The sequence below is a fragment of the Patiria miniata genome, unplaced genomic scaffold (genome assembly GCF_015706575.1).
Source record: "Patiria miniata isolate m_02_andy unplaced genomic scaffold, ASM1570657v1 HiC_scaffold_3, whole genome shotgun sequence".
In the NCBI taxonomy this organism is placed as follows: Eukaryota; Metazoa; Echinodermata; class Asteroidea; order Valvatida; family Asterinidae; genus Patiria; species Patiria miniata.
In genome coordinates, this window is record NW_024037069.1 from 38,623,159 (window position 1) to 38,649,430 (window position 26,272).

At 41.4% G+C, this 26,272-nt stretch overlaps 2 protein-coding genes across 3 annotated transcripts in view; one reads left to right on the forward strand and one right to left on the reverse strand.

Annotated features, from left to right (window-relative positions):
- Window positions 1-16,864, forward strand: part of LOC119738610 (serine/threonine-protein kinase/endoribonuclease IRE1-like) — a 28,588-nt gene extending 11,724 nt beyond the window's left edge. Inside the window, exons 5-19 of the mRNA XM_038213517.1 lie at window positions 613-784; window positions 1,562-1,620; window positions 3,006-3,252; window positions 3,874-3,955; window positions 5,169-5,328; window positions 6,410-6,687; window positions 7,741-7,916; window positions 8,795-8,924; window positions 9,982-10,138; window positions 11,311-11,504; window positions 12,873-13,011; window positions 13,284-13,411; window positions 13,815-13,938; window positions 15,070-15,137; window positions 16,052-16,864. Of these exons, the coding sequence (XP_038069445.1) occupies window positions 613-784; window positions 1,562-1,620; window positions 3,006-3,252; window positions 3,874-3,955; window positions 5,169-5,328; window positions 6,410-6,687; window positions 7,741-7,916; window positions 8,795-8,924; window positions 9,982-10,138; window positions 11,311-11,504; window positions 12,873-13,011; window positions 13,284-13,411; window positions 13,815-13,938; window positions 15,070-15,137; window positions 16,052-16,258 (2,321 nt within the window). The 3' untranslated portion in view covers window positions 16,259-16,864. The remainder of the gene's footprint in view (window positions 1-612; window positions 785-1,561; window positions 1,621-3,005; window positions 3,253-3,873; window positions 3,956-5,168; window positions 5,329-6,409; window positions 6,688-7,740; window positions 7,917-8,794; window positions 8,925-9,981; window positions 10,139-11,310; window positions 11,505-12,872; window positions 13,012-13,283; window positions 13,412-13,814; window positions 13,939-15,069; window positions 15,138-16,051) is intronic.
- Window positions 16,865-20,208: 3,344 nt separating this feature from the next.
- Window positions 20,209-25,904, reverse strand: LOC119738611 (RNA-binding protein with serine-rich domain 1-like). Of its 2 annotated transcripts, none has more exons than XM_038213518.1 (6): window positions 25,767-25,904; window positions 24,494-24,616; window positions 23,835-24,044; window positions 22,544-22,785; window positions 21,250-21,388; window positions 20,209-20,465 (listed from the first exon to the last, which is right to left on the reverse strand). In XM_038213518.1, exons 1-6 carry the CDS (start codon window positions 25,847-25,849, stop codon window positions 20,351-20,353), a joined length of 912 nt encoding a protein of 303 aa, XP_038069446.1. In that variant the 5' UTR covers window positions 25,850-25,904; the 3' UTR covers window positions 20,209-20,350. The 2 variants fall into 2 exon arrangements, with proteins under 2 accessions (XP_038069446.1, XP_038069447.1); XM_038213519.1 differs by lacking the exon at window positions 25,767-25,904 and adding an exon at window positions 25,560-25,581.
- Between the last annotated feature and the right edge of the window lie 368 nt (window positions 25,905-26,272).

Here is a 26,272-nt window from a genome sequence, read left to right on the forward strand (position 1 = left end):
GGGTACAAGCCATGTAGACTGATTCTCTGACCTTATAATTCCCCAACGTCTATAAATTGCTTTGTTTCATCTTAAGTGGGGTCAGGGAACCAGACTACAAGAACATGATTGGTTTTCTTGGTTTGCAAGCATCTATGAACCCAAAACGTGAAACAAGTCAGTCATTTGTCAGTGGAACAATATTTGCTTTAACATACTATTCCTCCAAATCCATTTATTTCTGAAAATTACAGCAAAAGCAAATGTTGTACATTCCCTTTAAAAAATACCTAAATTGTACTTGTAATAGATTTGTCCCATAATTTTAGTTTTAGTTGATTTGGATCAATATTCTGGGTATCGTTTGTACACATACAGTTTCCTTGATGGATGCTCTCTGTAAATTAAAACAGGAAAAAGCTGGCATGCACCCCTTTCCAACCTTGATTTCCCACAAACTAAACAGTACAGGCATTGAAGCATCCCAGTAATAGCTACCAAAACCGTCATTACAAAATCGGATTGGTGTACTGTGTTTGCCATGTGAACCTACTTATCTCAGTTGACCATAATTCCCATATTGTGGCCAAACAATGATAAAATCATTACCATCTCTCTTTGTTGCTCTGCCAGGGCGTAAGCTGGACAGCTGGCTGGTGATTGACTCGTCCACCGGGGAGATGCAGCAGACGATGACCACAGAGACCACCCAGAATGCTTGCCCCATGTCGGACGGCAGCACCTTGTTCCTGGGACGCACCGAGTTCACCCTCACCATGTTTGATTCCAACTCCAGAGAGAGAGTGTGAGTACCAAGTGGAGTGAAGCACACATTACTGGATGTGAGTGCTGTGGTCCAATGGTTACGGCGTTCGACTCGTGTGCCGTGGTACCTGGGTTCGAATCGTGACCGTGGGAACATGGTGCTTGTGCTCTTGAGCAAGACACTTAACCATTATTGGTTCGTCCTTAGGATGGGACGCAAAGCCGTAGGTCCCGTGTGTTGTGTAATGCACGTTAAAGAACCCAGTAGCACTTATTGCTAAGAGAAGGGGTTTGCCCTGGTGTTTCTGGCAGTGGCTGCAATATGCGCCACAGCACCTTGTAAACCCCTATAAGGTGCTACATAATGGGTCTCATATTTCTCATAAACTTCATTTACCTGTCGTTAATAATAGACATAATTTCCAGCGCCTTGAGTACCTAATTGTTGGTAGATACGTGTGCTATATAAGACTCCGGTATTTTTTACAAAGAGTCCTAGCGATCCATGGATTTTTGGAGGATTTAGAAAGAAGGAAAAATGCTTATAAAAATCAGGTTTCTGTGAGGAACATTCCTGAATCCTCCAAAATCCGTCACTACAGGAAACCAATTATACACAATTTGTACCTCAACTTGTAATGGGCATCAAGCCACATTGATGCCTTCATCAATCCTGTAAAATCTTTCAAAACCTCCAGGAGGATTTTGAAGAAGCATGGTGTGTAAGGCTTGGGTAGGTGCCAGGATCAATAAAAGGAGTATTATACAATAACAAAATGTATAAAAAGCTTATTTTTTTGTCTGATTTCTCTTTCAGGTGGAATGTGACATATATTGATTATGGTAATCATGTCGCAATGGATGACTCCGATTACGGTAAGTCCGTTCATATTGCTGCTTTCCTGTTGCCTTTTGCGCAGTAGCAGTGCAGTCACAGTGTGGACCATGAACAAAAGATGTCCACACAATGCAGGAGCTTACGATGTTCTGTGGACATGCATGGGACCACATATTACTTTTCTGAGAAACGGTCTTAGAGGCATTTGTGTGTGGTGGGTGTACGTTGCAAAGTGAACTAGAACAGTGAAGGAAATCAAGGTCAAAAATATAATTTCAAAAAGTGTTTACAGTTGAAGTGGCAATTTCATATTGTTGTAAACAAGAACAAAGGGATTTCCACACAAGTTATGAATTACAAGTACAGGCGTTTGTTTATGGTGTAAATCGAGGACACCACGTGCAACATCATCGATGAATCGAGGACAGGAACCAAATCGAGGACAACCTCGATTAGAAAACGTGTACAAAAACAATGAGAGCTGTTGCAAAAAAGTTTGAGTACAAACAAAGGAAAAGGAAAGAGGAACAATAGAAAATCCTCCATTTACACCATCAACAAACGTGGGTGTACATGTTCATCTATTCAAACAGTGGACGAAAAATACCAGAGAATAAAAGAGAACAATATCGTCCACGATTCCCAGCATACGTCCGCGATTGGGGTCGTGAGCAAAACTTATGGGAGTCTTCCTAAAAAGTTAGAGTACAAACAAAAGAGGGACAATAGGACGTCCACGATCGTCGGTGAACACACGTTTGTGCGTGTTTGTGTGTGTTCACCATGTAGCTCATTCAAAAGAGGCCACTGTGGCTGTGTGAGTGTGTCTCTTCAACTTTTCCTTATTTCAGGATTAATAATTGGGCATTTATATGGAACAAAATAAATGGGCATTGATAGGGATGCCTTTAGGCCAATGCAAACACATACAGTAGACCCTCCATTGCCCTGTGGCCCTCAGAAACCCTCAAACCCTCTGCCGATGACCTCGTGGACTTTTTCATTGCGCCCAATCTCACCCCTGAGAATGGTTGTATCAAACTTTCCACTACGTGTGGACACGTGTGGTCGGTCTAGCGGTAGAGCACAGGCCTCGTGATCGTGAGATTGTGGGTTCAGGCTCAACCGTGGCCATGCGTGTTGTGCCCTTGAGTAAGGCGCTTTACCTCAATTAATCCTCTCAACCCAAGTGTTAAATAGGTACCGGCATTATTCAGTGCTGGGAAGGTAACAGACTCGGAGGTGTGGCGTTCCCCCACAGCAGCATTTCATGAACTCGAGTCTGGACCAATCGTTTCAAAAGAGAGATGGGCACTCCGTTCCTGTGAACACACAGGTTCGTCCCCTTTACCTTTACCTTCACTACAATATTCACTCTTTAGACTTACATGTTTGACACAGCGAAAAACAATTTCTCCTGCAGGCCTGAGGCACTTTTCTTCCATCACGGATGGCTCGGTGGTCACTCTGGACAGCCGGACCGGGGAGATGCTGTGGGACGGTAGCTACAGCTCACCAGTGGTGGCCATGTACACCGTCCACCCAGAAGGGATTCGCAAGGTGGCGGTCACCAGCATCTCACCGCATACTATGGGTCACCTGCTGGACGGCAGGGACTTCCCTGAGTTGAGGAACAGGTTGCTGGGGTATGAGAAGAAGACTGCGCTAATGTGAGTTGGACAGTAAAACACTTGACACCACATGCAAAACACCAGCCTTTCCATTATAAACCCTCATAAATAATACCAGAATGGGAGACTATGAAATTTTCGTAAATTAACTCACTGAAATTGTCATTTTATCATTTTACATCCACATGTTTATTGTAATTTTTACATTTTGGCAAAAAATGAATTCATTACCATTGTTGATCCGGTGTTGTAGACTGGTTCCTATCTTATTATCTTTCATACATGTACTATTGTCTTAATTCAAGCATGCAACTTTTCCTCGGATCAGCTGATTTCCTTGTTTTTCACTTCACACCCGTGCCATTCAAAACTGAAAAACACTGTACAAAGTCTTGTAAAGATTGGAGTTTCCTCGTTTTTAGTTTCTTCCAAGTTGCATGCCTATTAATTGCGGCACAGTGGCAACCAGTTTACCAGACCTGCGGACAAAATGTTTATTTTTTTGACATTGGAATACAGTTGAGAAGCATTCTTGTTGCGACAAATTGACAACATGAATGCATTTTCCAAAGAATTGAGAAATGTTCCGTATATTTTTACATACAATTTGGGAGCCAAAGGGCCATGTTCTACTGTATTTTACTTTCATTTCTCCTGCAGACCCACATTGTATGTTAGTGAATATGACAATGGAATGTTTGCAATGCATGCGGTAGTGGAGGACGGATCCGTTCCAATCGTGGTGAGAAAATTTTGCCAAATCATCCTCATTATTATTTTTTGTAGGCCTATGGAGCATATAGTAATTCTGCAAGTGGGGCACAGATAACTGCAATAAGAATGTGTTTTGTGCTTATATAGCGCTTTCCATCGTATCATCATAGAGCAAGGACCCAAGGAGTTCGTACTCCAAGACTTCAAAAGTAAAATGATGGTCGCCGCGCTCGAAAGCTACAATAGAAAGCACCTGGCGCCAGCTTGCTCAGTTGCTCACTACGCTAATCTCGACACAATAGAGATCCGCGCTCACTAATGCCAAAAAAAGGAGTTTGCATGGCTTCGTAGACAGTACCATGGTAAATACGCATGCGCAGTTGTCATACATCGCTAAAAATGAATGATTTTGAAGTGTTTGTTCGGAGTTGGCTAATACTGGCTAACAATGTGGTCAACATCACTGAAACAATCATTTCATGAAAAACCAAAATGCTCTGTACCTTTAGTGTGAAAACTTGTGAAATTTTCCAAAAAAACACATTTCATTAATGATATATTGCCAATTAAAATGTCTGAAAATACATGAAAACTTATCTGAAAGAAATCCAATTTATCTCCAAATTGGCACATTGGTAACTTGAGTTCATAACTCACATCTAACAACTGCGCAGTTGTAAAAACCTATCTTGTCGTGAAATATATTTTTCAAAAAAGAGCAGTGACGTGACATGACTTATTATGCAGCATATAGGGAGGTTGGGTTACCAACTAAAAAGGGGCGACGATCATCGTGTTCAAAGGCCGCTGGCATTCATGCTTTGAATGATCGAGGCTTGCGGTCACAGTGCTGTAGCTATAGACATTCCCGAGAGATTGGTATGTTAATGGTCAAAATGTAAATCGCCCAAGAGTTCTGACTCCTTGGGTCCTTGCTCTATGGTATCATCGATCTCAAAGCACTTTACAATTAATACCCCGTTTATCAGGCCATGGGACCAAACAGAAGCCGATATCAGCGCTCAATCGGTCCTCGATCCTCACTGGTACCCATTTATACTCCTGGGTGGAGAGAAGCAATTGTAGTTAAGTGTCTTGCCCAAGGGCACAAACACCAAGTTCCTGGCAGGGTTCGAACCCACGCACCTTCATACATGAGTCAAACACCATAACCACTGGACCATGGCGTTCTACATGTTTTGGTGTGTGTCATTCATTTCATGGCCTGTTTATCTTCACAGCCTCGTGGTTGGAGTCCGCCACTGTTGGAAGGGCCGGTGTCGGCCGACCCAGACCCCACGCCTACCTTTGATTCAGGTAACTTGGCTAGCCGTGTTGTAGCTATCATGCCAGGGCCAGTGAAGCCAACGCCTTCTACAGTCAAGCCAGTTCTGCTCATGGGTGAGTCCGTCATGGGTTGAACCTTGCAGTAACTCTGGTTTCTCAGCCCCCTCCGTACTTCTTTATTTGTCCTGCACTTTTTAACCCTGACTCCCTAGGCATTTTTGCCAGGATGCAACCTCAATCCTGCAAAATCCTCCAACTGTCTCCATGTAAAATTGCTTACAGCCTCAATCCTGCAAAATGCTCCAACTGTCTCCATGTAAAATTGCTTACAGCCTCAATCCTGCAAAATGCTCCAACTGCCTCCATGTAAAAATAGCATACGGCCTCAATCCTGCAAAATCCTCCGTTATTTCTTGAGTGCGGTCCGTGGAGGGCTGACCACTGCCTCAATCCTGCAAAAGCCTCTAGCAATCACTGTCAATATGTTGAGGCAGAGCCAGTGACATCCTGGAGCAGTACGGAGGATTTCAAGTATAATCTAGGCCTAGATTAATGCATGGCTGAGCATAAACAACACAAGGTCCGGCCCAAGACCTTGACAGTAGAATGCCGCTCACATCCCTTTGGCTCCCAAAACTTCACATATTTTTTATATCAACTATTGGCGGTTGCAAATCACAATCAACAACCCCATACCAGCTTATCTCTTGAAGATCTCATTTAGTTTGTTGTAGCTTGAAAACGATCACTTTGAGAAAAGACTTTAAAGTCTCATTGTATGACATATTTTGCGGTTATTCATGTTTTGTTGTTTTTCATGTCAAGTGCTAATTTGAAAAGGAAACATTATATGCTATTGAAAATTGAATAGCATGTCGTCCAATTTTCTAGAAACAATCTTAAAACTAATTCACTTGTAACTGCTAGTCAGCTTGCCGATCTACATGTAGGAATAGATCAGCTAGTAATGAAGAGGTCTGGTTATCTGTACTTGTAAGCAGGAGGTTCGGGTTCAAGTCCCTCCCGTTTAAGATTGTTTCGATTTTTTTACCGAGCTTGTGACATCAGGTGCTCATGCTTTCTGTGCCAGTAAGCCAGTAATCCTGGGTAAGATTATCCAGTTGTACTCACATCTACCATCAGTCAGCATTAATGCAGAGAAAACCTTTGTATGAAATCTCTGTCTTCTCTCCAGGACATCACGAGATCCCCGAGGATTCACACGCCGCTCTGATCCCCACCAACCCCTACCCCAACAAGGCCATCGTGACCAGCACCACAGATAGGGTCATACTCCCCATCAAGCGTCCCGAGTTGACCCCAGCCCCACCCCAGGGGGAGCACAACGACACGGCCGTGGTAGGGCAAGGCGGCGAGGTCTGGTTCCGCATCGTGCTGAGCGACAAGGTGTTCGTTGGAGGAGTGGTCACCCTGCTGCTGGGGTTCCTGGCTCTGTTTTATCTGATTCCAAAGGTGCGTGGATAAATAGCACATAGCTTGCCCACCCCTGCAGACACGAACACATGAAAAAGGGTGCTTTTTTGTGGGCACTGGTCAGGGCACAAGGAAAGAATTGTTCTGTCTCAAGCTTCAATTAATTACTGAAACACCACAATACCACAAAAAGCTTTATTTTTCATGTATTCTACATTGTTTAATAACTTCCAAAAAACTGATTGATTTGTTGTGTTCTGGTCTAGAGCATGGTAAACACTAGTCTGAGTATCACCCGTTTTCCACGGAGCCCAGACTCCTGTCTAACGTCTGATATATCAAAGCATGCAGATTTATGCGATCTCGCGCCTCAGCCAATCGGAGTCGACTTTACTAAATCGTGACGTCATTTCATTCCCAAATCAGGACTAAAACTGTGATTGGTCAAATCGAATGCAGTGTTTTGTAATACATCAACAGCCGGGCGCGTGCCGCATAACATAATACAGAGCGCATGACCACAGCCTTTGTTGCTGGTCTAGGTTTTTTTTATCCATGTCTATGACGCGACAACGGTGAATGACTGTAGACCCGATATAGAAAGCGCCCGCTGATTGGTCAGAATCTAGAGGTCAAGATGCGGTTGTCTTTTATAATTAATCAGCGAATCTGCTCAAATGTTATAGACCATGGCTTTCGCCACTGTCTATTACATAGACTAGGTAAACACATAAATTACAAAAATATGGGATTGTTTTTTAATTTCTTTTAAATAATTTTCAAAGTTGAACCAAGAAATTGAGTGGAGCGACCGGAGGTCGCAGGTTCATGCCCCGCTCCAGTCAATTTCTTGGTTCAACTTTGAAAATTATAGTAACGAACCTAGTCAGTTTCTCTTTGTGGTTTATTTGAAGATAATTATCGCCAAAAAGAAAGAAATAAAAGATGTAAAACGGTAAATCACTGAAGTCCTCATATTTACAGCACAATTCTTTATTTTTGCCAACAATTTTGTGTGGCAACAGGAAATGACATTATTCTCTACATAAAACAATACTAAAAATATAAATATTTCTGCCATTTTTCCCCCAGCCCATAGTGATTGTCTCCAACCAGCCACGCTCGGCGCAAACGTCCAATCAGAGCCAATCTAGCTACGGGGACAGCGCGGCCGATGACGTTCCAGAGGGGTACACCAAAGTCGGCAAGATCATGTTCAATCCCAAAGAGATCCTGGGCCAGGGATGCGAGGGAACATTCGTTTACAAGTGAGTTGTCTATTTCTTTCCCAAATTTTTTTTTTTTTTGGAGTCATGTTGGCACATGTTGACTCATGTGACTGACTCGATTACAAATCTGGGTTGGGAAAAAAGGAAATCCTAATAAGCCATTTGCGAGTGACATATGCCCTTTCGGATTTAAATTTGAAAAACGTCTGGTACACTGACTTGCTCAGAATGCTTGGCACATTTTAATCTTGAATTCTCCAGACCAAAGACACTGTTGCTAATCACATGATTCAGGGCAAGCTCTTGCATTGTTACATAAGAGACGCTCAGTACCAATACATTGCATGTTCACAATGGGTGAGAATGGCACAAAGACACCAGACCATGCCAGAGCTGGGGGTTGCTAGCATAAGGCTTGCCCAGAATCACGTGATATAGTAGCATTCTCTTTGGTCGGGAGAATGCAAAGTTAAAATGTGCAAGGCGTTGGATTAAATCAGCTTTGCAGGTTTTAGTCAAATTTAACTTGCAAATGGCATACTGATATAAGTGTGTGCACTCTTATATAAATATTTAAAATATCTTGACCAAAATGCCAGAGTTCATCAGGAAAATATCGGCCACTCCCTGACACACTGTCTGAGCAAGTGCAGTAGTTAGTATAAATACTGTCTGTTTTTTCCGTGCAGGTACTATGGTACCACTTGCAGCCTGATAAGCAAAAATTTCAGCTTACACATGATCTTGAATTGACAAAGTCAAAATTCAATATGTTTGTGAATGTGTCTGAGATATCTTAATAGTGAATATTAAACCTGGCAGACAACCAGTAAGGATTAAGCCCCCCCCCCCAATAAAGAAAGAAATCAACAGTTTGTCACCTGTTAACACCTGTTGTGTTTTGATGTAACCCTCAGGGGAAGGTTTGATAACCGAGACGTAGCCGTCAAGAGGATCCTACCGGATTGCTTCTGTTTTGCTGATCGGGAGGTAGACCTACTCAGGGAATCAGATGAACACCCTAATGTCATCCGCTACTTCTGCATGGTAAGATCCTCACCTTCCTCCCCCAATCCCCTACTGCTTACAGCTGTCTGGAAAAGGAACATGAACCCTTACTCGCTACTGTCTTTGACTAAGTACTGCACCAAGTCCACCAAAATCCATCAATCATGCTGCTTCCAATGCATGCTTTGCTTTAGGCCTTCAGGCCCAAGTCCATCATACTCCATCAATATTTAGTCAAACCAGCCCTGCAGGACCAAGTCCCCCAAATTCCACCAAAAAAGGGGGATGGATTTTGATGGAGTTTGGGAGGTTAGGGTTAAGGATAGGATAGTTACGTCTAATACCTACAGGCTATGTAGCTACTTCTCTGAAACATCATGTTAAAACAAAAATCACGAACTCTTGCAAAAGCAGCCAGAATCTGTCCAGTTTTGAGTAGCCTGTCAAAAGTAGCTATTTATTATTATTATTCAACATCTCATGGAGACATTCTTTGTTTTTGCAATTTAAAGGAACCAGTTTAAAAAAAAATTTGTTTAATGGTTGCATCAGATTTCGTGTCATAACTCATATTTTTTTAAAAGCTCCCACTTAATAATTGAAATATTTTTATACACACACATCTGTGTAAACACCGTACATCGTGGACCCCCTATTGTTCCTCTTTTGTTCATACATTGTACTTTTAACTTTTTTAGGAAGACCTCCCATTATATTTTGTGCACGATCACACATCGTGGACCTGTGGTCAGTCGTGGACCCAATTGTTCAACGTCCACAATTTTAATATGTGTACACGTACTTGATTTTATGTCCGATTCTGTTGGAAAAATATTCTCTCTGCAAACTTTTTATCTCACATTACATTATGGAGCAAAACTGTGGTGGTACATACATATAGTGGGCCCTTGATCAGACAGCAGTGCGCTGTTGGAATATGGGTATTTGCCTTATTGCCTGTCAACATGGTCAAAACGAAACTGGGTGGTTGATAGCACACTTCTACTACATGGCATTTAGCTTGAACAGTTTTTAGACATATTTGGTACAAGTGTCCACTGTAGTCAAATTCTGTCCGTTTGTTTTAAATTACCAGGAGGAAGATGCACAGTTCAGATACATAGCCTTGGAGTTGTGCACAGCCACGTTGCAGGAGTTTGTTGCGAATCGAAGCCAGTTTGCCAATCTGGAGACCACGGATGTCCTCTACCAGGCATCCTCAGGCCTGGCACATCTACACTCATTAAATATAGGTCAGTGGTAAACTTGACACCTTCCGGGTATATCTGGATTCAATTACCTTGAGATTCTAAGCTGAAATTGTTGCTCGGCATGTAGACTCATTTTGCAACCTTCATTAGAACTCATAACTGATGTGAAACCACATTTGGACTTGGGCAGTACGCATGCACACAAGTGTGTATTTACCTGCAATCGGGACCCCTATTGTCCCTCTTTTGTTTGTATTTAAACTTTTTAGGAAGACCTCCCATATGTTCGGTACACGATCGCCAGATTGGGGACCTTCGGGAATTGGGGACCCTATTGCCGTATATTATTCAACGTCCTCTATTGAATGCAGAAACAAACTTCATCAATGGTTCTCCAATAGGCTTGTCAAATGTGCATGCGCCTCGACTTTAAGAATGCATGTGCGTGCCGCATTGTTCTGCCTCTGTAATGGCTTCTTATTTTGTTGGCCTGTTCCCAGGTTACTCCCCAGCTAATACCAGAACCTATTTTTACTCCCGACTTGGAGAGAGGTGGAGGGGGAGGGGGTGAAGTGGTTGACCCCAAGGTTGACACCAAGGGCAGCAGCTGGATGTGACCCCTAGACCGTTGGGTCATGCATCACAAACCCTAAGCACAATGAGTCACACTCCCTGCTTCAAAAGTCTGTTGGGCTATGTCCAAATTAGTGGCTACTGCTTGCAATTACATGCACCTATGTCCAAATTAGTGGCTACGGCTTGCAATTACATGCACCTATGTCCAAATTAGTGGCTACGGCTTGCAATTACATGCACCTATGTCCAAATTAGTGGCTACGGCTTGCAATTACATGCACCTATGTCCAAATTAGTGGCTACGGCTTGCAATTACATGCACCTATGTCCAAATTAGTGGCTACGTCTTGCAATTACATGCACCTATGTCCAAATTAGTGGCTACGGCTTGCTATTACATGCACCTATGTCCAAATTAGTGGCTACGGCTTGCAATTACATGCACCTATGTCCAAATTAGTGGCTGCGGCTTGCAATTACATGCACCTATGTCCAAATTAGTGGCTGCGGCTTGCAATTACATGCACCCATGGAAGTGGCTACAGCCTCTTCCCATAGACACATGTGTTACTCTAGCCATAGCCAAGCAATTCAAACGCAGCCTCCATTGACACGTCTGCTATTCTTTCATCACACAGTTCACAGGGACATCAAGCCCCACAACGTGCTGATCTCCCAGCCGAACCAACACGGCCAGGTCAAGGCTATGATCTCGGACTTTGGCCTGTGCAAGAAGCTATCGGCAGGTCGGAGGTCATTCTCCAGGAGGTCAGGGGCCGCCGGCACGGAGGGCTGGATTGCACCCGAGATGCTGACTGGCGAAGAGAGAACGGTAAAGAGAATTATTTGTTAAAAGTATTTACTTTGTGCGCGGCATAATTTGGGGATATATGCCTTATCTTTGCTAAATGTATGTGCTGTCTGATCTCTAAACTTTAAACTCTATAGTGTACTCAGCAGTCACTTTGTACAAAACTTTGAGGTCAGCAGGAGTCTTTTTTTGGCACCCCCAATATGGCCTCTCTATGTTCAGCTCATGCAGCACAGCACACAATTTCCCATTGAGCAATGGTTACAAGAATTATGGGCTTAAAGAGGTTGTGGAATGCTCGAAGACATTTTCGTCTTTTTTTGGGTATATGTAGCCTAAGGTGTGATAAAATAAAAACGACTATTGTTTCTGTCATGAAAGAGTACAAAAAGTACTTTTGAGAGCTGTTTTTCAAGTCCTGTCATGCCTGTTTCGACCCGAACGTGCAATTTGTGTAAAAGTCGTCGTTGCGGGCAGCAAACAAAACACAGTAAATCGTGACGTAATAAACAGGACTCCCGATGCAGAGTAGCATAAACGAGTCCTGTTTATTACATCACAATTTACTGTGTTTTGTTTGCTGCCCGCAACGACGACTTTTACTCAAATTGCACGTTCGGGTCGAAACAGGACCTGAAAAACAGCTCTCAAAAGTACCTTTTGTACTCATTTCATGACAGACACAATAGTCGTTTTTATTTCATCACACCTTAGGCTACATATACCCAAAAAATGACGGAAATGTCTTCGAGCATTCCACAACCTCTTTAACACACACACAATTGAAATATTGTAATAGCATTGTTATCATATTTATTAATCTTGCACAAGTAGAAAAACACACTGCAAAGAAAGGTGCCCCATTTGAAGATGTTATCAGCTCTGAAACTGGAAAACATCCTATGTATACCACTTGTGTCCTTTAAAATTTATGAAAATGTACTGCAAGGGAGGGGTGAAAAATTGATATTATACTGAACATTATTATATTTTGTATATTTCAGAAAGCAGCAGACTCAGTATTAGGTCAAAAAAAAAAATAGTCGGTCTCTGGTCAGTCGATTTTAATCATGCGCGTCAACCTTTTTTTTTTTCAAATTGTCCACGGTAGCTACAACAGTGCCCTCTATTGCCGCACCTCCTCAAATTTTTGTACCAAGGAATGGGGAAATTGCACCAAAGCAAATGATGGAGGGCACAAAGGCAAATTATGGAGGACACCAATGTATATGAGAACACAAAAAAGCAAAAAATCCAAGCTTGAAAAAAAAAAACAAAAAAAAAAAACCCCGCGTCGCCGCATTAATTCCGGAACTTTGGTCTGACCAGAGACTGACTATTTTTTTTTTGGCCTTAGCTCATAATTTTGTATTTTATTGTTTTTTTCAGACCACAGCAGTTGACGTGTTCTCTCTGGGCTGCGTCTTTTACTACCTACTCTCCAGTGGCAAGCATCCCTTTGGTGATTCACTGCACAGACAAGCCAATATCCTAACAGGGTGTTATTCACTGGATAAACTCTCTCCAGGTAAAAAAAACTCCTAAAACTCTTCAAGAAAATTAAATTTAAATTTAAGTATAATCTAGTCCGAAATTTATGCACGGCTGAGCACAAACAACACAAGGTCCGGCCCAAGACCTTGACACAGTGCATCCTCCAAAATCAGCCACACACTTTTGCCATATAGCCTCAATCCTGCAAAATCCTTCATTTTGCAAAGAAGATTTTGGAGGATTTTGGAAGGTTAGGGTTAATTGTTCATCTTGACACCTCTCTGCTTTTCCTCCTTTGTTCTTCAGATGATTTAATATCCAGGGAACTGATTTCTCAGATGATCGAGAGGTTGCCAGCCGACCGGCCCACGTCAAGGAGTATACTGAAACATCCGTTCTTCTGGAATCGAGAAAAGCAACTCATGTTCTTCCAGGTAATATATTATGAGCATTTTTTGTTGCTTTCAATTTTACCATTTTAACATTTTCACAACTTGGTTAGAATTTAAAGTTATCACGGTTTACAGAAATGAGCTGTACGAAGGGCTGGTTGAAAAAGCAGTTTTTCATTCGCAAACGTTTGGCTCAGCAACATCCTTTTGCCTCTCCATAATGATATTTTACCACCAAAGTCAAAAACCAAAACAGTGAAAAAGCGAGAACACTTCTGGCTATTAAAAAAAATGCCAGGAACATGCATGGAAAGTTGAGAATTGTTTTCACATTTGCGGGGAACCAGACGTGTGACTTTCTAGTATTCAGAATTTTTTTTTTTTTTATATTTTCTTGTGGTTTCAAATTTCTTGACAAATGAATTTGTGATTTGTTTGGTTGCAGGACGTCAGTGACAGAATAGAGAAGGAAGCTTTAGACTGTGAACTCCTGGTTACCATGGAAACCAATGCCTCTGAAGTTGTGAAAAACGATTGGAGGAAAAATATTACAGAAGAACTACAGACAGGTAAACGCTTTGAAAGAAAAAAATAATTAAGACGCCTCGATTTTCTGAAATCATCACACCAAGGCCAAGTTCGGGCAAGGACCATTAGTCGACTAGTGGTTGATTTGTGACGTACCTTACGCCTGCGCACTGGTAGCAACGTGCGAACGTCTCTAGTCAAACGCTGGTCAAAATGTCATCGCAAAACTTCTGGATCCTGGCTCTCTGCTAGCGTTATGAATGCGCGCAGCTATTGGTTACCAGCGAAGCAACCAACCCCAGTAGGTTGGTTCCAAATAGTCGACTAGCGTAGTCAACCATCGTCGACTAGACAGAGTTCGGGCAAACATTAGTTAACCATTGGTCAACTATAGTCCTTGCGCGAACTTGGCCCATAGTGTAGCACTAAAAGTCATTTATGATGTTGTTTTGCATTTCTGGTTTAGAACACTATGAACTGTAAGATGTTTAAATTTGTTTCTTTGGGACTACATGTAGTCTGAAATTCACTAAAGTAATTTGTGTAATTCAGCCAAGCTATTGAGTTTGGCAATAATATGCAGATTTTACACATTTTGCCCCCAATTTGTCCCCAAAATTCTTCTTCTTTTTCTATTTATAGTGTAATTTAGTATTAGGTTTTGCCCATCACCAACATATAGACACTGTATTGAGTATACAGAAAACCTAAAACACGTAAAAAAAGATGCTACATATTTTATCAGCCCCGAAACAGGAACACATCCTATGTGTACAACTTGTGTCCTTAAAAATGTATGAAAATGTACTTTTAGAGAAGGATGAAAATGATATTATACTATTCATAAGATGGAATTTTGCGTCGGGGTGATGTAAATCAATAGTAGGTTTTGCCCTTCACCGACGTATAAACACTATATACTCAGTGTGTTACCTCCCGAGTGAAAGTTGGAAAAAATCAATCGGGTGTGACTCAAACCCATGACCTCCTGCTTTCTAGTGCAGATGTCTTACCACTCGACCACCGGGATCGGTTGGCTGGTTCAAATCTGATATAATGTACAGTTGACCAGGGTTGACTTTTTCGTATCTTGTTGGTGGATAATTGTCATTGTATGTCTTTCATTAAAAAGAATTGCACGTTATGAATGAACACTTGTTGATCCTTTGCAGATCTTCGCAAATTTCGAGCCTACAAAGGCAAGTCTGTCCGCGATCTGATACGGGCAATGAGGAATAAGGTATGTAGAATTTCTATGACTTATCATTTTTTTCAGTTATATTCCCTGTCTTATTTTGTTATTTTTCTGTCTTCACTGTTTGTAAACTATGATTAGCTGTCAGCACTTCAGTTTAGCACACTAGGCAGTAGTGTTGTAGTAGAGTCAATCACAAGTCATGCATTCCCAAGTCAAGTTACAAGCTAGTCAAATGAACTGTGGCAAAGTCATTCCTTTGTTATCATTCATCCCTGTCTTGTGATCGGACTTGAAGTGGTCTTGCGATAGTATGCAAATATTGACTGCTTCGAGTCTAATAAAACTGGCCTCCCTAGGTGATCCTTGAGGCATTCTTTTTTTCCCGAGGCAAAGCCGAGGGCAAATGGAATGCTCCATGGATCACCGAGGGAGGCTAGTTTTACTACACCACAAGATAAAGCAGTCAATATTTGTTTTATAACACCTCTCCTACAGATTCTGCTTGATTTTAAGCGATAACTGATTAAATTTAATCTGAATACAATTAAAATTTACTTCTATTTGAATATGAAATTAGTTGAAAAAATAACTTGCACTTTTCCAAACAACCCTTTCACGAAATGTTTTAACCCAGCTCTGTAGCGCTAGCACTTGGGAACAACACAGGCAAAGCGCAACGCACACACCCTATGCATTTTCACACAATGCGTTGAGTACTTTGGTTGCTACGGGTATAGTTCCTTGGTTGCTACGGATATAGCACTTTTGGCCATGCACAGCAAGATAGGAAAAATAGCGAATGCCATGTGACTCGCTCTCGGCCAATCAAGATACAGATTCTGTGGGTGAGGTGTTATAAACTCAAGTCGAACACTGTGCTAGACCGATATGATTGACTTCAGAAATCCCCCAACTGCAATGACTCATCCAACGTCCTACCACGTTTCCCCACACAGAAACACCACTACAGGGAGCTTCCAGATGAAGTCAAGGAGTCGCTGGGTCCGGTACCAGACGGTTTCGTCCATTACTTCACGTCGCGCTTCCCAAAGCTACTCCCTCACGTGTACCAGGCTGTGGGCCAGCACTGCAGGGAGGAGAGAGTGTTCCAGAAATACTACCCGCAACCTCAGGAGGTTGAAGTTTTGTCGTCGCAGAGGTGATCTGGACGATGGTACAGACTTCTAAATGCTCCGTGTTAGGGCCGTCCCGATTGTACGATTATTTGAATATTCCATCATCAAACGAATGTTCGAATAGCTTTTTGCTGGTTTGAATTTTTGGGGGAAAACAAAACTACGCACGTTCACACACGACTGGGATGATATTTTATCATTAAGTTGCAGCACTTATTGTCAGATGCCACTTTTGTTGACGTTAACTTTTTTGACAGTGGGGGTTCATTGTTTCCATAATTTTAGCAAATTTCAACTTGTGCGTTCTGCATGCAATTTTTACCGGCTAGGCACGGATTTGCTGCTGGGAGAATATATGGTCAAACAGGGTTCTGATTCTTCAAATACTAAATTAATCGAAAATGGACAGCCCTACTCCATGTGTGTGCCAATGTGTCGTCTTTCTGGTATCAGATGTGCTGAATTCGATGGAATTAAAATTTCAGTAAAATGTGCAGGGTGGAAGTTACGATGTACGTGAATAACATACACCCCGAGGACAGACAGACAGAGGGAGAACAACACGTTCTTTATTGTCCTCAAGATTTTTTGTTGAAAACAGTCCTCGATCGTGAGTTTGTGAGCTATTGGAGAGTGCAGGGGTGTGAGTGACCACTGATAAAAATAACTGAAAATAGCTGAAAACAGCTGAAAAAGGTGTAAAAAAGCTGAACTTGTGGAAATCTCCTATACTTTTGTACACAGCAAGTGAGGGAAAAAAAGCTGAAATCCAAAACAAAAAAAGCTGAAATCAGCTATAAAGCTGAGATTTCACACCCCTGAGAGTGCTATATTACAGGGTCAAAGGGAAAGACAATGCCTTGTCCTCAAGAGTTATGTGAAACACGACTGCGTGTGCTGCCCAGTGTGTCAACTCCAAGCTCCATGACTCTGGTGCTCACAGTTCAAGCTCTGTACTCTCAATAATGGCCAAAGCATGGCACTCATTGTATTATCTAAAGTATATGCATTGCACCAATTCCTATGTGAGAGTGTTGCATGTTATGTTCTATTGTGTTATTTATGAAATGGACGTGTTTCGTTTTTATTCTTATTGGTTTTTCATTTGTAATAAATGTTTGTCATTGTGATATTATTTTTATTTCTTTGTTCCAAACGGCATTTTTAATTAAATATTTAACTCACTTTAATTTTAATTTGTCGGGGGTTTCAGTATTTTTTTTGTAAAAAGCAAAGTGAATTGTACATGGTTAACTTGACAGGTAATTGCCTTTTTTTTCAACTCGTGGTAATTTGTATCACTGTTAAACAGTAATTAGTCAAAATTAAAAGAACAAATTGTAAAAAGCTACACACAGTGCAGAACATTGTACTCAGCGTAAAACCTTGCCTTTTTGTCACAGCGACTCGACTGAAAAGATTGTACATAATTTGTAGGATGTATATTTATTATTTCGCACTTCCAGGTCTATCCCATAAAAAAATTGCTTCATTTTTAATGATCTGTCTTCACCACTGGTGCTGGGATAAATGTTCTCACAGTACATCTGTGCATGGTTAAAAATGTAAATGTCTAAATTAAAAAGTTACATTCCAATATAAACTGATTTATAACTTACCAAATTCTATTTTACTGCAAAAGTTTTGTCTGTGAGAATAAGAAACAAGTACATTTTTTTTAATATCCAACAAGGATTGGATTTTTAAAATGTATTGCACAACCAGAGGTTTAAAAGAATCTCTCCAAAAACAATGTATGATATTTTTAAATGAATTGTCATCAAGAATTAAATCAATTTTCCTTAACTATGGATTTTGAGATATTTTTTAATGTTACAACCTACTTAATTGATAAATGTATTTGATTTTTTTCCCAAGATTTGTTAAGTACATCTTCCATCTCAAATCATGTCTTGAAATGGATGAAAAGGCCTTGAATAAATTTAAAAAAAGTACACAATTACAACCAGTACTGTTTTTTTTCTTCATTTTTTATTCATTTAATATGTCCATGTACGAGTTCTGTTTGTAAAAATTGATGACAAACGTTTACATCAGATGTCAGTGAGCCAATAGCTCTTGTATGCAATGACTAATACCTTTCCACATTCAAAAAAACTTTCTGCTTAAATCTACATTAAAATCAGTCACGTTGAACCAAAGTTGACAAAATATTTACAGTAACAATTACATAACAAAATTGCTCCCCCCCCCCCAAATAAAAACCAATAGGCCAGAGACCTGATGTCACGCTTTGTTTACATGTGCGCTTTACTATGTGGTAGATGGTCCCTACTTCGTCTGGCGTCCCGACTTCACTCCCATAGGAAAGCGCATATTTAAACAAAGCCATTAAGTCATTAGGTCTATTAACAACCACATTAAATTCACTCCTAAAAGTACAGTACATGTAGCTTAAAAACAGGTTCTACCTTTTTTTTAAGAAAAGGTTTTTAACGCATATAGGATCATTTACTCTTCATATGCACTGTGTTTTGGCTTCCAAGAAAAACTTAAAATCCAAAGAAGACTGTTAAAAACCTATAAACCTGTTGAACTTTCCCCTGTGGGGATTACACTTTTCGAGAAAAAAAAACTTGTCAAGTTTGATCACAAAACTCAATTTCGTCCATAGCACTCTGTATTTCAATTTGGAGTTTTGCCCTTCACTGACGTTTCTTAAATAAACCCAATATTGAATTTACATCACCACGATGCAAATTCCACCTTTTGAATAAATCTGTATTTCCTACATTTCTTGATTTCTTCTAAATGACGGCAGTCCAGACGGAATCATTTCACGAGGTGTTAAGCACCAGTATGATCTTTAATCCAAGTAAGCTATTTGATAATTTCAATACGCCTTTTAAAAAGCAGGATAGTAAAATGCAGTGTTGTATTCGAGTCCCTGCAAATCCATCACAAGTCTTTCAGTCTAAAGCCCGGTTCATACTCGGCGCGCAAGCGAAAGCGTGCGCAAATTTGTGACGTCGTGTCAAGTATTCGCGCTGCGAATTCGTAAAAGTTGAGCACATTTCAACTCGGGCGAATTTCGCAGCGAACGTTTCATGACGTCAAATTCGCTTTGCATGGAGTATGAACCGGGCTTCACGTCAAGTCACTAGCTATTCAAACGAACTGTTACAACAGCAGTCCTTTGTCATTGTTCATCCAGTTACTTGGGACTGGAATTATGAAAGGACTTGTGAAAGGACTTGTGATGGACTCAAATACAACACTGGTCAACCATGTACCTGTGGTTTGAACTGCTTATTTTAACCTTCACCCTACTATAAAATCAAAGGGATTTGCCTGTGCTGTTGGATTCTGCTGGATCAAGCAGGATCCAGTCTTACATTGGTCAGAATCTGCTTGATTCGGGAGGGAGCAGGGAACAAATGCAATCGGGGTGACTGCTAAAACTGCTAAGGAAAAAAAAAATTGCAGGAGTGATTTTTGTTATTTTAAACTTTATACATGTAATACGGATTAAAATGCTTCAAATGTTAACATGATTTGCACAAAATCTTTCTACTGAAGCCTTCTTATCCAACTAACCTAGGGGTGTGCAGTTACGGGTAGTAAAGGATTGGGTACCCGATTGAAGAAAAAAAACATGGGTACCTGTTAAAGAAACCAAACCCCAAAATTCAAATCTCAGAAATGGCTGTTGAGATTGTTCATAAAGGTCCGCACGATAATATTACCACATAGGTGAGTCAATACAGCAAGATACAAGTGTGTACAGCTTTACGGTGTAAACTGGAAATTCGCCACAAATGACATTCACAACCTTTCCTTTCCATTGCTGGAGAAGTTACTAAGTGATTTGTAAAGTTGGTTACGGGTACCCGATCCCATAATCTGGAACTGGTTCCTGACATCAGCGGTCGGGTACTCGGGTACCCGGTTCTGATGCGTACCCGGTTCTGATGCACAGCCCTAAACTAAACCTGATGCAATATACAAGGTTTTTTTTTAATACATCTATGCCAACATTTAAATTTCCTTAACAAATTCAAACAAAGGCAGAACAGCATGTTGGCATTCTGTCAGGAATAAGAGGGCTCCTGTAACCAGGAACAGCAGTTTGAAATCTTTGCGAGCAGAAAAGGAATCTCAGCGAGAGGAACTGGAGCTTGATCGGCTGCGACGGCGGCGGCGTATCGGCGAGCGGGAACGAGACCGTGATCTGGAACGGGGTCTTGGCGATCGCTTCCTTGGAGGTGGGGGTCTGAGTGAGAGGAAAAATAATTTTAAGATGAACAAAAGCAAGATGGGACCCTCTAACTTCATTCTCAAAATCTACCGTTTGTTTTACTAAGACAAAGGGTTTTACCTGTCCCATTTTGTAACGGCTATTAACCCTAACGATCCCCAACCAGCCATACTCCAACACCAGGGTTTGTTGGAATCTGCTACGATGAGTACTGCACTAGTAAACTGACTGTGCTATACGTGCAATTAGACATACCACAAATTAAGAGTCCAACAGTTTATGTGCACAGTTTGCCTCATTTACAAGGATGAGGAAGGTTCCTAGTATTAAAATCACCCTAGGGAGTTAGGGTTAGAGTACATATCAATTGTCTTAACTACCCTTCCCCTAAAACAAGGAGCTTGACTCCTTTTGGGGGTGCAATTTAACAACATGTGGGCACTGCGAAACACCCATGGATGGGGAACTGAAATATATGCAGCATGCAAAAGACAAGTGAATGATATCATGAATGACATTAGCAACATCAGTTTTTCACTGCGAGCCCTAACTCACGTGCCAAAAACTGGCCTCAAATGTTCTCAGTCCTTTATGTAGCCCGTATCACTGGCCCCTTGATTTCGAATTTGCAACTTTTTGTTCAAGTTGTGCCTTTTGCAGAACCTTTGTGGCATTTTTGCACAATAATGATCAATTAGCCAACTTTACATGTCTGACAGCTCTGCGGCAGTGCAATGTTTTGTATATCACAAAATCACCTTGGAAGATGTATCTGAGCCAAAAGAACAAAAACACACACCTTCTTCTTCTATCGTCTCTGAATCTTGGCGGGGACCTCCTCCATGGTGGCATACCCCGGTTTGGTGGTGAGCGTCTCATTGGGCGGGGCCTTGGAGCTAAGACGTAGGCGGCAGTGATCTCCTGCCCATCAATTTGACCTGGAAAAAGACAACGATCCAAATGAACAAGAGAGAAAAAAATACCACACAAGGTAAATTCTCAATTCTCTTAATCTGATAATTACTAACCCTAACCGAACTCAACCCATCAAAGCCTAACAGCAGGTTTTGTTGAAATCTGTTAGGATGGGTACAGTACCCCTACACTGGTCTTTTACATTGGGTTTGGCGTACCTCCAGAATCTAAGTTATGTGGGTGTTGGAATTTGACAGGATGGGTACGGTTCCTACTAAATCATACTAGGGAGTTAGGGTTAGTGTACAATGTAGAATTTTGCATTTCACCATTATACCGACCACCTTTGGGTTTTTGTACTTTTGCACAGTGCTTTTGACCAAGATTGACTGAGCAACCATGGTCGCCCGACAAAAAGCTGTGATCTAATTGGTCAATGTGCACCTGTTAAATTGACACGGCAGGAAGGATCCATTTGGGACATTTTGCAATTGTGATAAGCAATTGCTTTTTTTTGTTATTCTTTCTTATGCTTGAGATGATACCTTAATTTTATCTAAACTGTATCATATCTGGCATTGTTCATTTTGTTGCAAAGCCAACATGCTTAAGCTGAAATTTATCAAATTGGAAAATGCAATCACAAATCAAGCACATGTCAATCACAAGTCAATCACATGTCAATCACATGTCAATCACATGTCAATCACATGTCAATCACAAGTCAAGCACATGTCAATCACGAGTCAAGCACATGTCCATCACAAGTCAAGCACATGTCGATCACAAGTCGAGCACATGTCGATCACAAGTCGAGCGCATGTCAAACACAAGTCAATCATATGTCAATCACAAGTCAATCACATGTTGATCACAAGTCGAGCACATGTCAAACACAAGTCAATCATATGTCAATCACAAGTCAATCACATGCCAATCACAAGTTCAGCACATGTCCATCACATGTCAATCACAAGGCACATTGTAAAGTTAAGTCCAACTCAGATGACAAATTATCGAAATGCCCTGTGGCAATGGCATTGTTCATCCTATCTTTAATACTTGTGACCTGGCTTGCAATTTGACCTATGACTGACTTTGGATTGATCTATCCATAACTCTGCCACAGTTTGGAATAATTTTGTCAATGGGAAAAATATTTTTTAAATGATACGTACCTCCATCCATGTGCTTGAGAGCCTTTTCTGCATCGTCATGTTTCTCAAAGTCCACATAGGCAAAGCTGCGATTCAGGTGAGTGTGGGCGCGGTCACAGGGCAAGTCCACACTGCGGACCACCCCGTAGTTGGAGAAGATCTCCATCAGATGATCCTTGTTGACGTTACGGGTCAGCCGGCCGATGTGGAGCTTGCAGGGTTTGGGGGAAGGACTGCGCTTGCGACGCCGGGGGGACTTGGATCTGGTTGTAAATGGGGGGGAAAAAATATCAATTATAACTTTGTCAGATATTCAAAGGCCCAAATTTTTAATTGAGCTTGCAAGCCCTGTCATACAAGAGTAATGCGCCCATCGATTGTTTCCCCCACCACTTTGCTCCCCCCTCCCCCCTGCCCCCACCCAAGACGTGGGGAGTGTCACTTTTGAAGTGACAAAATACCCACCCCTCGGGCAAAATTGAAACGAAAATCTCTTACAACCAAAAACCAAAATCCCAACCCTGGGGAATGAAAAATTTGACAAAATCCCGACATCCCGACATTGTTGTGCCATGGGGTTTGATGCCCCTTGAAAGTATAAATACAAACAACATGATGTGTCATTAAGGATTTCTGAGGATTCAGGAAGATTTCTGGCAACAAAAGATAAGGAAATAGGATTAATTTCAAATCCTCCAGAATCCAACTATTAGTTTCATTTTTTTCCCCAAGGATTCTGGAATGTACACCCCAGGAACTTTAACTTAATATGAAACTTGATGTAAAATGAAGTAAAAACTGGAAGCTCCTAACGAAGATTTGTCTGGGAGTTAGGGTTCATAAATCAAGATACTGGGGCAAAAGCAATTATAAACTGTGAACCAACAGTACAAAATTCATGACAATCTATCCCTGTGATAAAGAACAAAATTACAGTCGAGTCTCGTTAGTACAAACTCTGTTAATACAAAATTCTGGTTATAACAAACATAAAGCCTTGGTCCCGACTGTGCATTTATGTGCACAATGAATGGGACTGATGTTCCTCTTCATACAAAATTCTGATATAACAAACAAGTTTGTCCGAATGAGTTTGTTATAACGAGACTCGACTGTTTATCCTTGCTTCTCCCCCTCAATAACATTGGCATCAATTTACAAATATAGGAGGCTATCTCTAACATGTACATCAGTGGATCCACAAAATAAATATCAGAGAAGTGGCTTTAGTTTATTTTACAAAGAATCAGCAGAAGTCAAGTGTTCAGTAATGGCTTCAATGTTCAACACGGCCAGGTTGGACCACACTCACTTTGTTCTGCTCTTTCTCTCTCTCCCCTTTCTGTCTTCCCGTCCTTTCCTGTCTGTGCTCCGTCGGGTGCCGCTGCGGCGGCTTCCTGAGCTGCTGCTGCTCCCGCTACTGCTGCTGCTGCTTGACCTGGAGGAACTGCTGCTGGAACGGGAACTGCCTGAACCGCTGGAGGATGACCCGCTGGAACTGGAACGGCTTCGAGAGCTGGAGCTTCAAAATAATTGGAACACGATTGCAACTCTGACTGATCAAAGAATCCTTCAAAACCACGTAGGAATAATAAATTTCACCCCTTCGAGTCATTTTTGCTGGGAACCCAGAAGGGAAGAATGTAGTGAGTTGGAAAATTTGTCTCGACCCTGAATATTTATTTGCAATGAGCAACTATCACTGAGGTTGTTTGTGACATATTCCATCAAACCCAGTTGTTTCTAGCAAGAGCTTGAAATGGAGATAATGGGGGAGGGGGAGGGAGAGGTAGGTTTGTTATATTTCCAGTCTTTTTCAACTTTGTGATGTCTAAAGTATGTCTAAAATGAAATATCTTGTTTTATAGTTTGTAGGGTGTATCAGGTAACAAAATGCATCTCTCTTACTTATCGATGAAAACTTGTTGGGGAATTAGGGTAAGGTATTAACCTTGACCACTAAATACAAACCTTCCAGAGCTGCTACCAGAGCTAGAAGAGACGGACCCCCCTCGGTTCTTCCTGCTCCGCCCCTTATCGCGTCGGTCGCTGCGACCTCGGCTGCGACTGCGGCTTTTTGTTTTACTACGTGGCCTGACCAAAACAAAATAATAAATCTCACTATGATTAAGAAGGACCAAGACCGGGGGCCTTCACTACGTGACTTGAACATTATACTTTTCTCTACTTCATATACATACACATAAAAAGTGGCATTGGCATTTTGGGAAAGAACGTTGCAACCTGACGTCACTTCAGCGGTTGTGTACAAAGTCTATGGTGTACAAAGTCTATGGTGTCTTCAATTTTCAATTTTCGTCTGGTGTGTTGTCTTGCTTTCCACGACTGCTTTTCACGACAACGCACCAGACGAAAATTGAACCTAGTAGCGGCGCTTGAAAGCGGTGTGGTACCCACATACATCACGCAATTTTTTTCTGATAATCATCACGTGATGCATTCATTTGCATAATTAAGTAAACAAGATGGACGACAGCCGTTGGTACTGGACAGTTTTTATGGACAAGCCACCGAAATCGTCAACGATTTTCACATTTTTTGGGGGGTTGTTTCAAGTCGATCATTAGCTTCGTGAATGACTGCTGAATGGTGTGAGGTATGTCCATGGAATCTGGGGTGGGATTAGGTGAAATTTGAAAATGGACCATTTTTGTAGACATGGATGGTAGAGGCCCTTTTTTTAGGGTCTCTACTCTAGTCTTGCTACCACACGCTAACGAATAGGTTATGTCTCCAGTGCTACTTGTGAATGAATATGAGCATGTCAGCTGGAGTTACTCAAGCTAGGCCTACCTATGTTTAGCTTTATAAAAAGTTTTTAAAATGTAGCACTCGGGCCAGGGAAAATATTGATGATAGGCTAGGCCTAATTGAAGTATTTACCATGTTTACTGAGAAACTATTAAACATTTTCAGATCAGTCTCATAGGGTTTGTGCACAGGTGACAAGTGATGGCCAGATATGGGAATCTTTCCGGTCATCCTATAACACACTGACAATAAAATCAAACTTTACATTTTTCACGCAATGGTTGCAACAGCTTTCAATAGCGACTCCATGCCTAAACACAGTTCTTTAACAAAGGTCATTTCAAATAATTGTGTATTATGGACGCAAATGGGAATCTTAGCTATTTTATATAAGATCATACTTTCACATTACAGGTTGTTTTCTTATTTTTTTCAAAAGGATGGTAAGGATTGCGATGGATTTTACACTTACATGACGATCAAGAGCCCGGGGAAAAGGACGCCGCCGCAACTACATGTGATAGCGCCACCAATAGTTTCATCGATCGACAACATAACAATTTCGCTCGTACCCGTACCGTACCCCCGCCCTGCAAACAGCAGCAGCAGGTTGCAGGGCGTGGAGGGGGCGGGGGGGGGGGGGGGGGGGTACGAGCGAACATAACAATAATCTTGGCGCACGTTGGGAAACCCCGGTTCGGTTGTCGATGCGGCTACATCCCTGACTGACTATTGGGGGGGGGGGGGGGATAGAAGTCTTTGTTCAAAATAATGAAATTAACCGTCATAATTATTACATTGAAAAACATGTTGACCAGAATTCCCAATGTGGGAGCCTTAAATCATGATTTTAATAAATTCCCAGACAAAATTAATGCAGGATTGTTGGTCCTCGCCGCTTTATAATTCCCAAAACATAAATCCCCACAAAACACAATGCAAATTTTCTTTATTTGTCTAATCTCTTTTGATTTTTTT

What these genes read in the sequence shown, in the direction of transcription:
- LOC119738611 (XM_038213518.1), bottom strand. Translation starts at nt 25,849, where the DNA reads ATGTTGTCGATCGATGAAACTATTGGTGGCGCTATCACATGTAGTTGC. An exon ending in TCTGGTAGCAGCTCTGGAAG is followed by an intron (nt 24,045 to 24,493) that starts GTTTGTATTTAG and finishes ATTATTTTGAAG; the next exon opens with CTCCAGCTCTCGAAGCCGTT. An exon ending in GAGAGAAAGAGCAGAACAAA is followed by an intron (nt 22,786 to 23,834) that starts GTGAGTGTGGTC and finishes ATTTACAACCAG; the next exon opens with ATCCAAGTCCCCCCGGCGTC.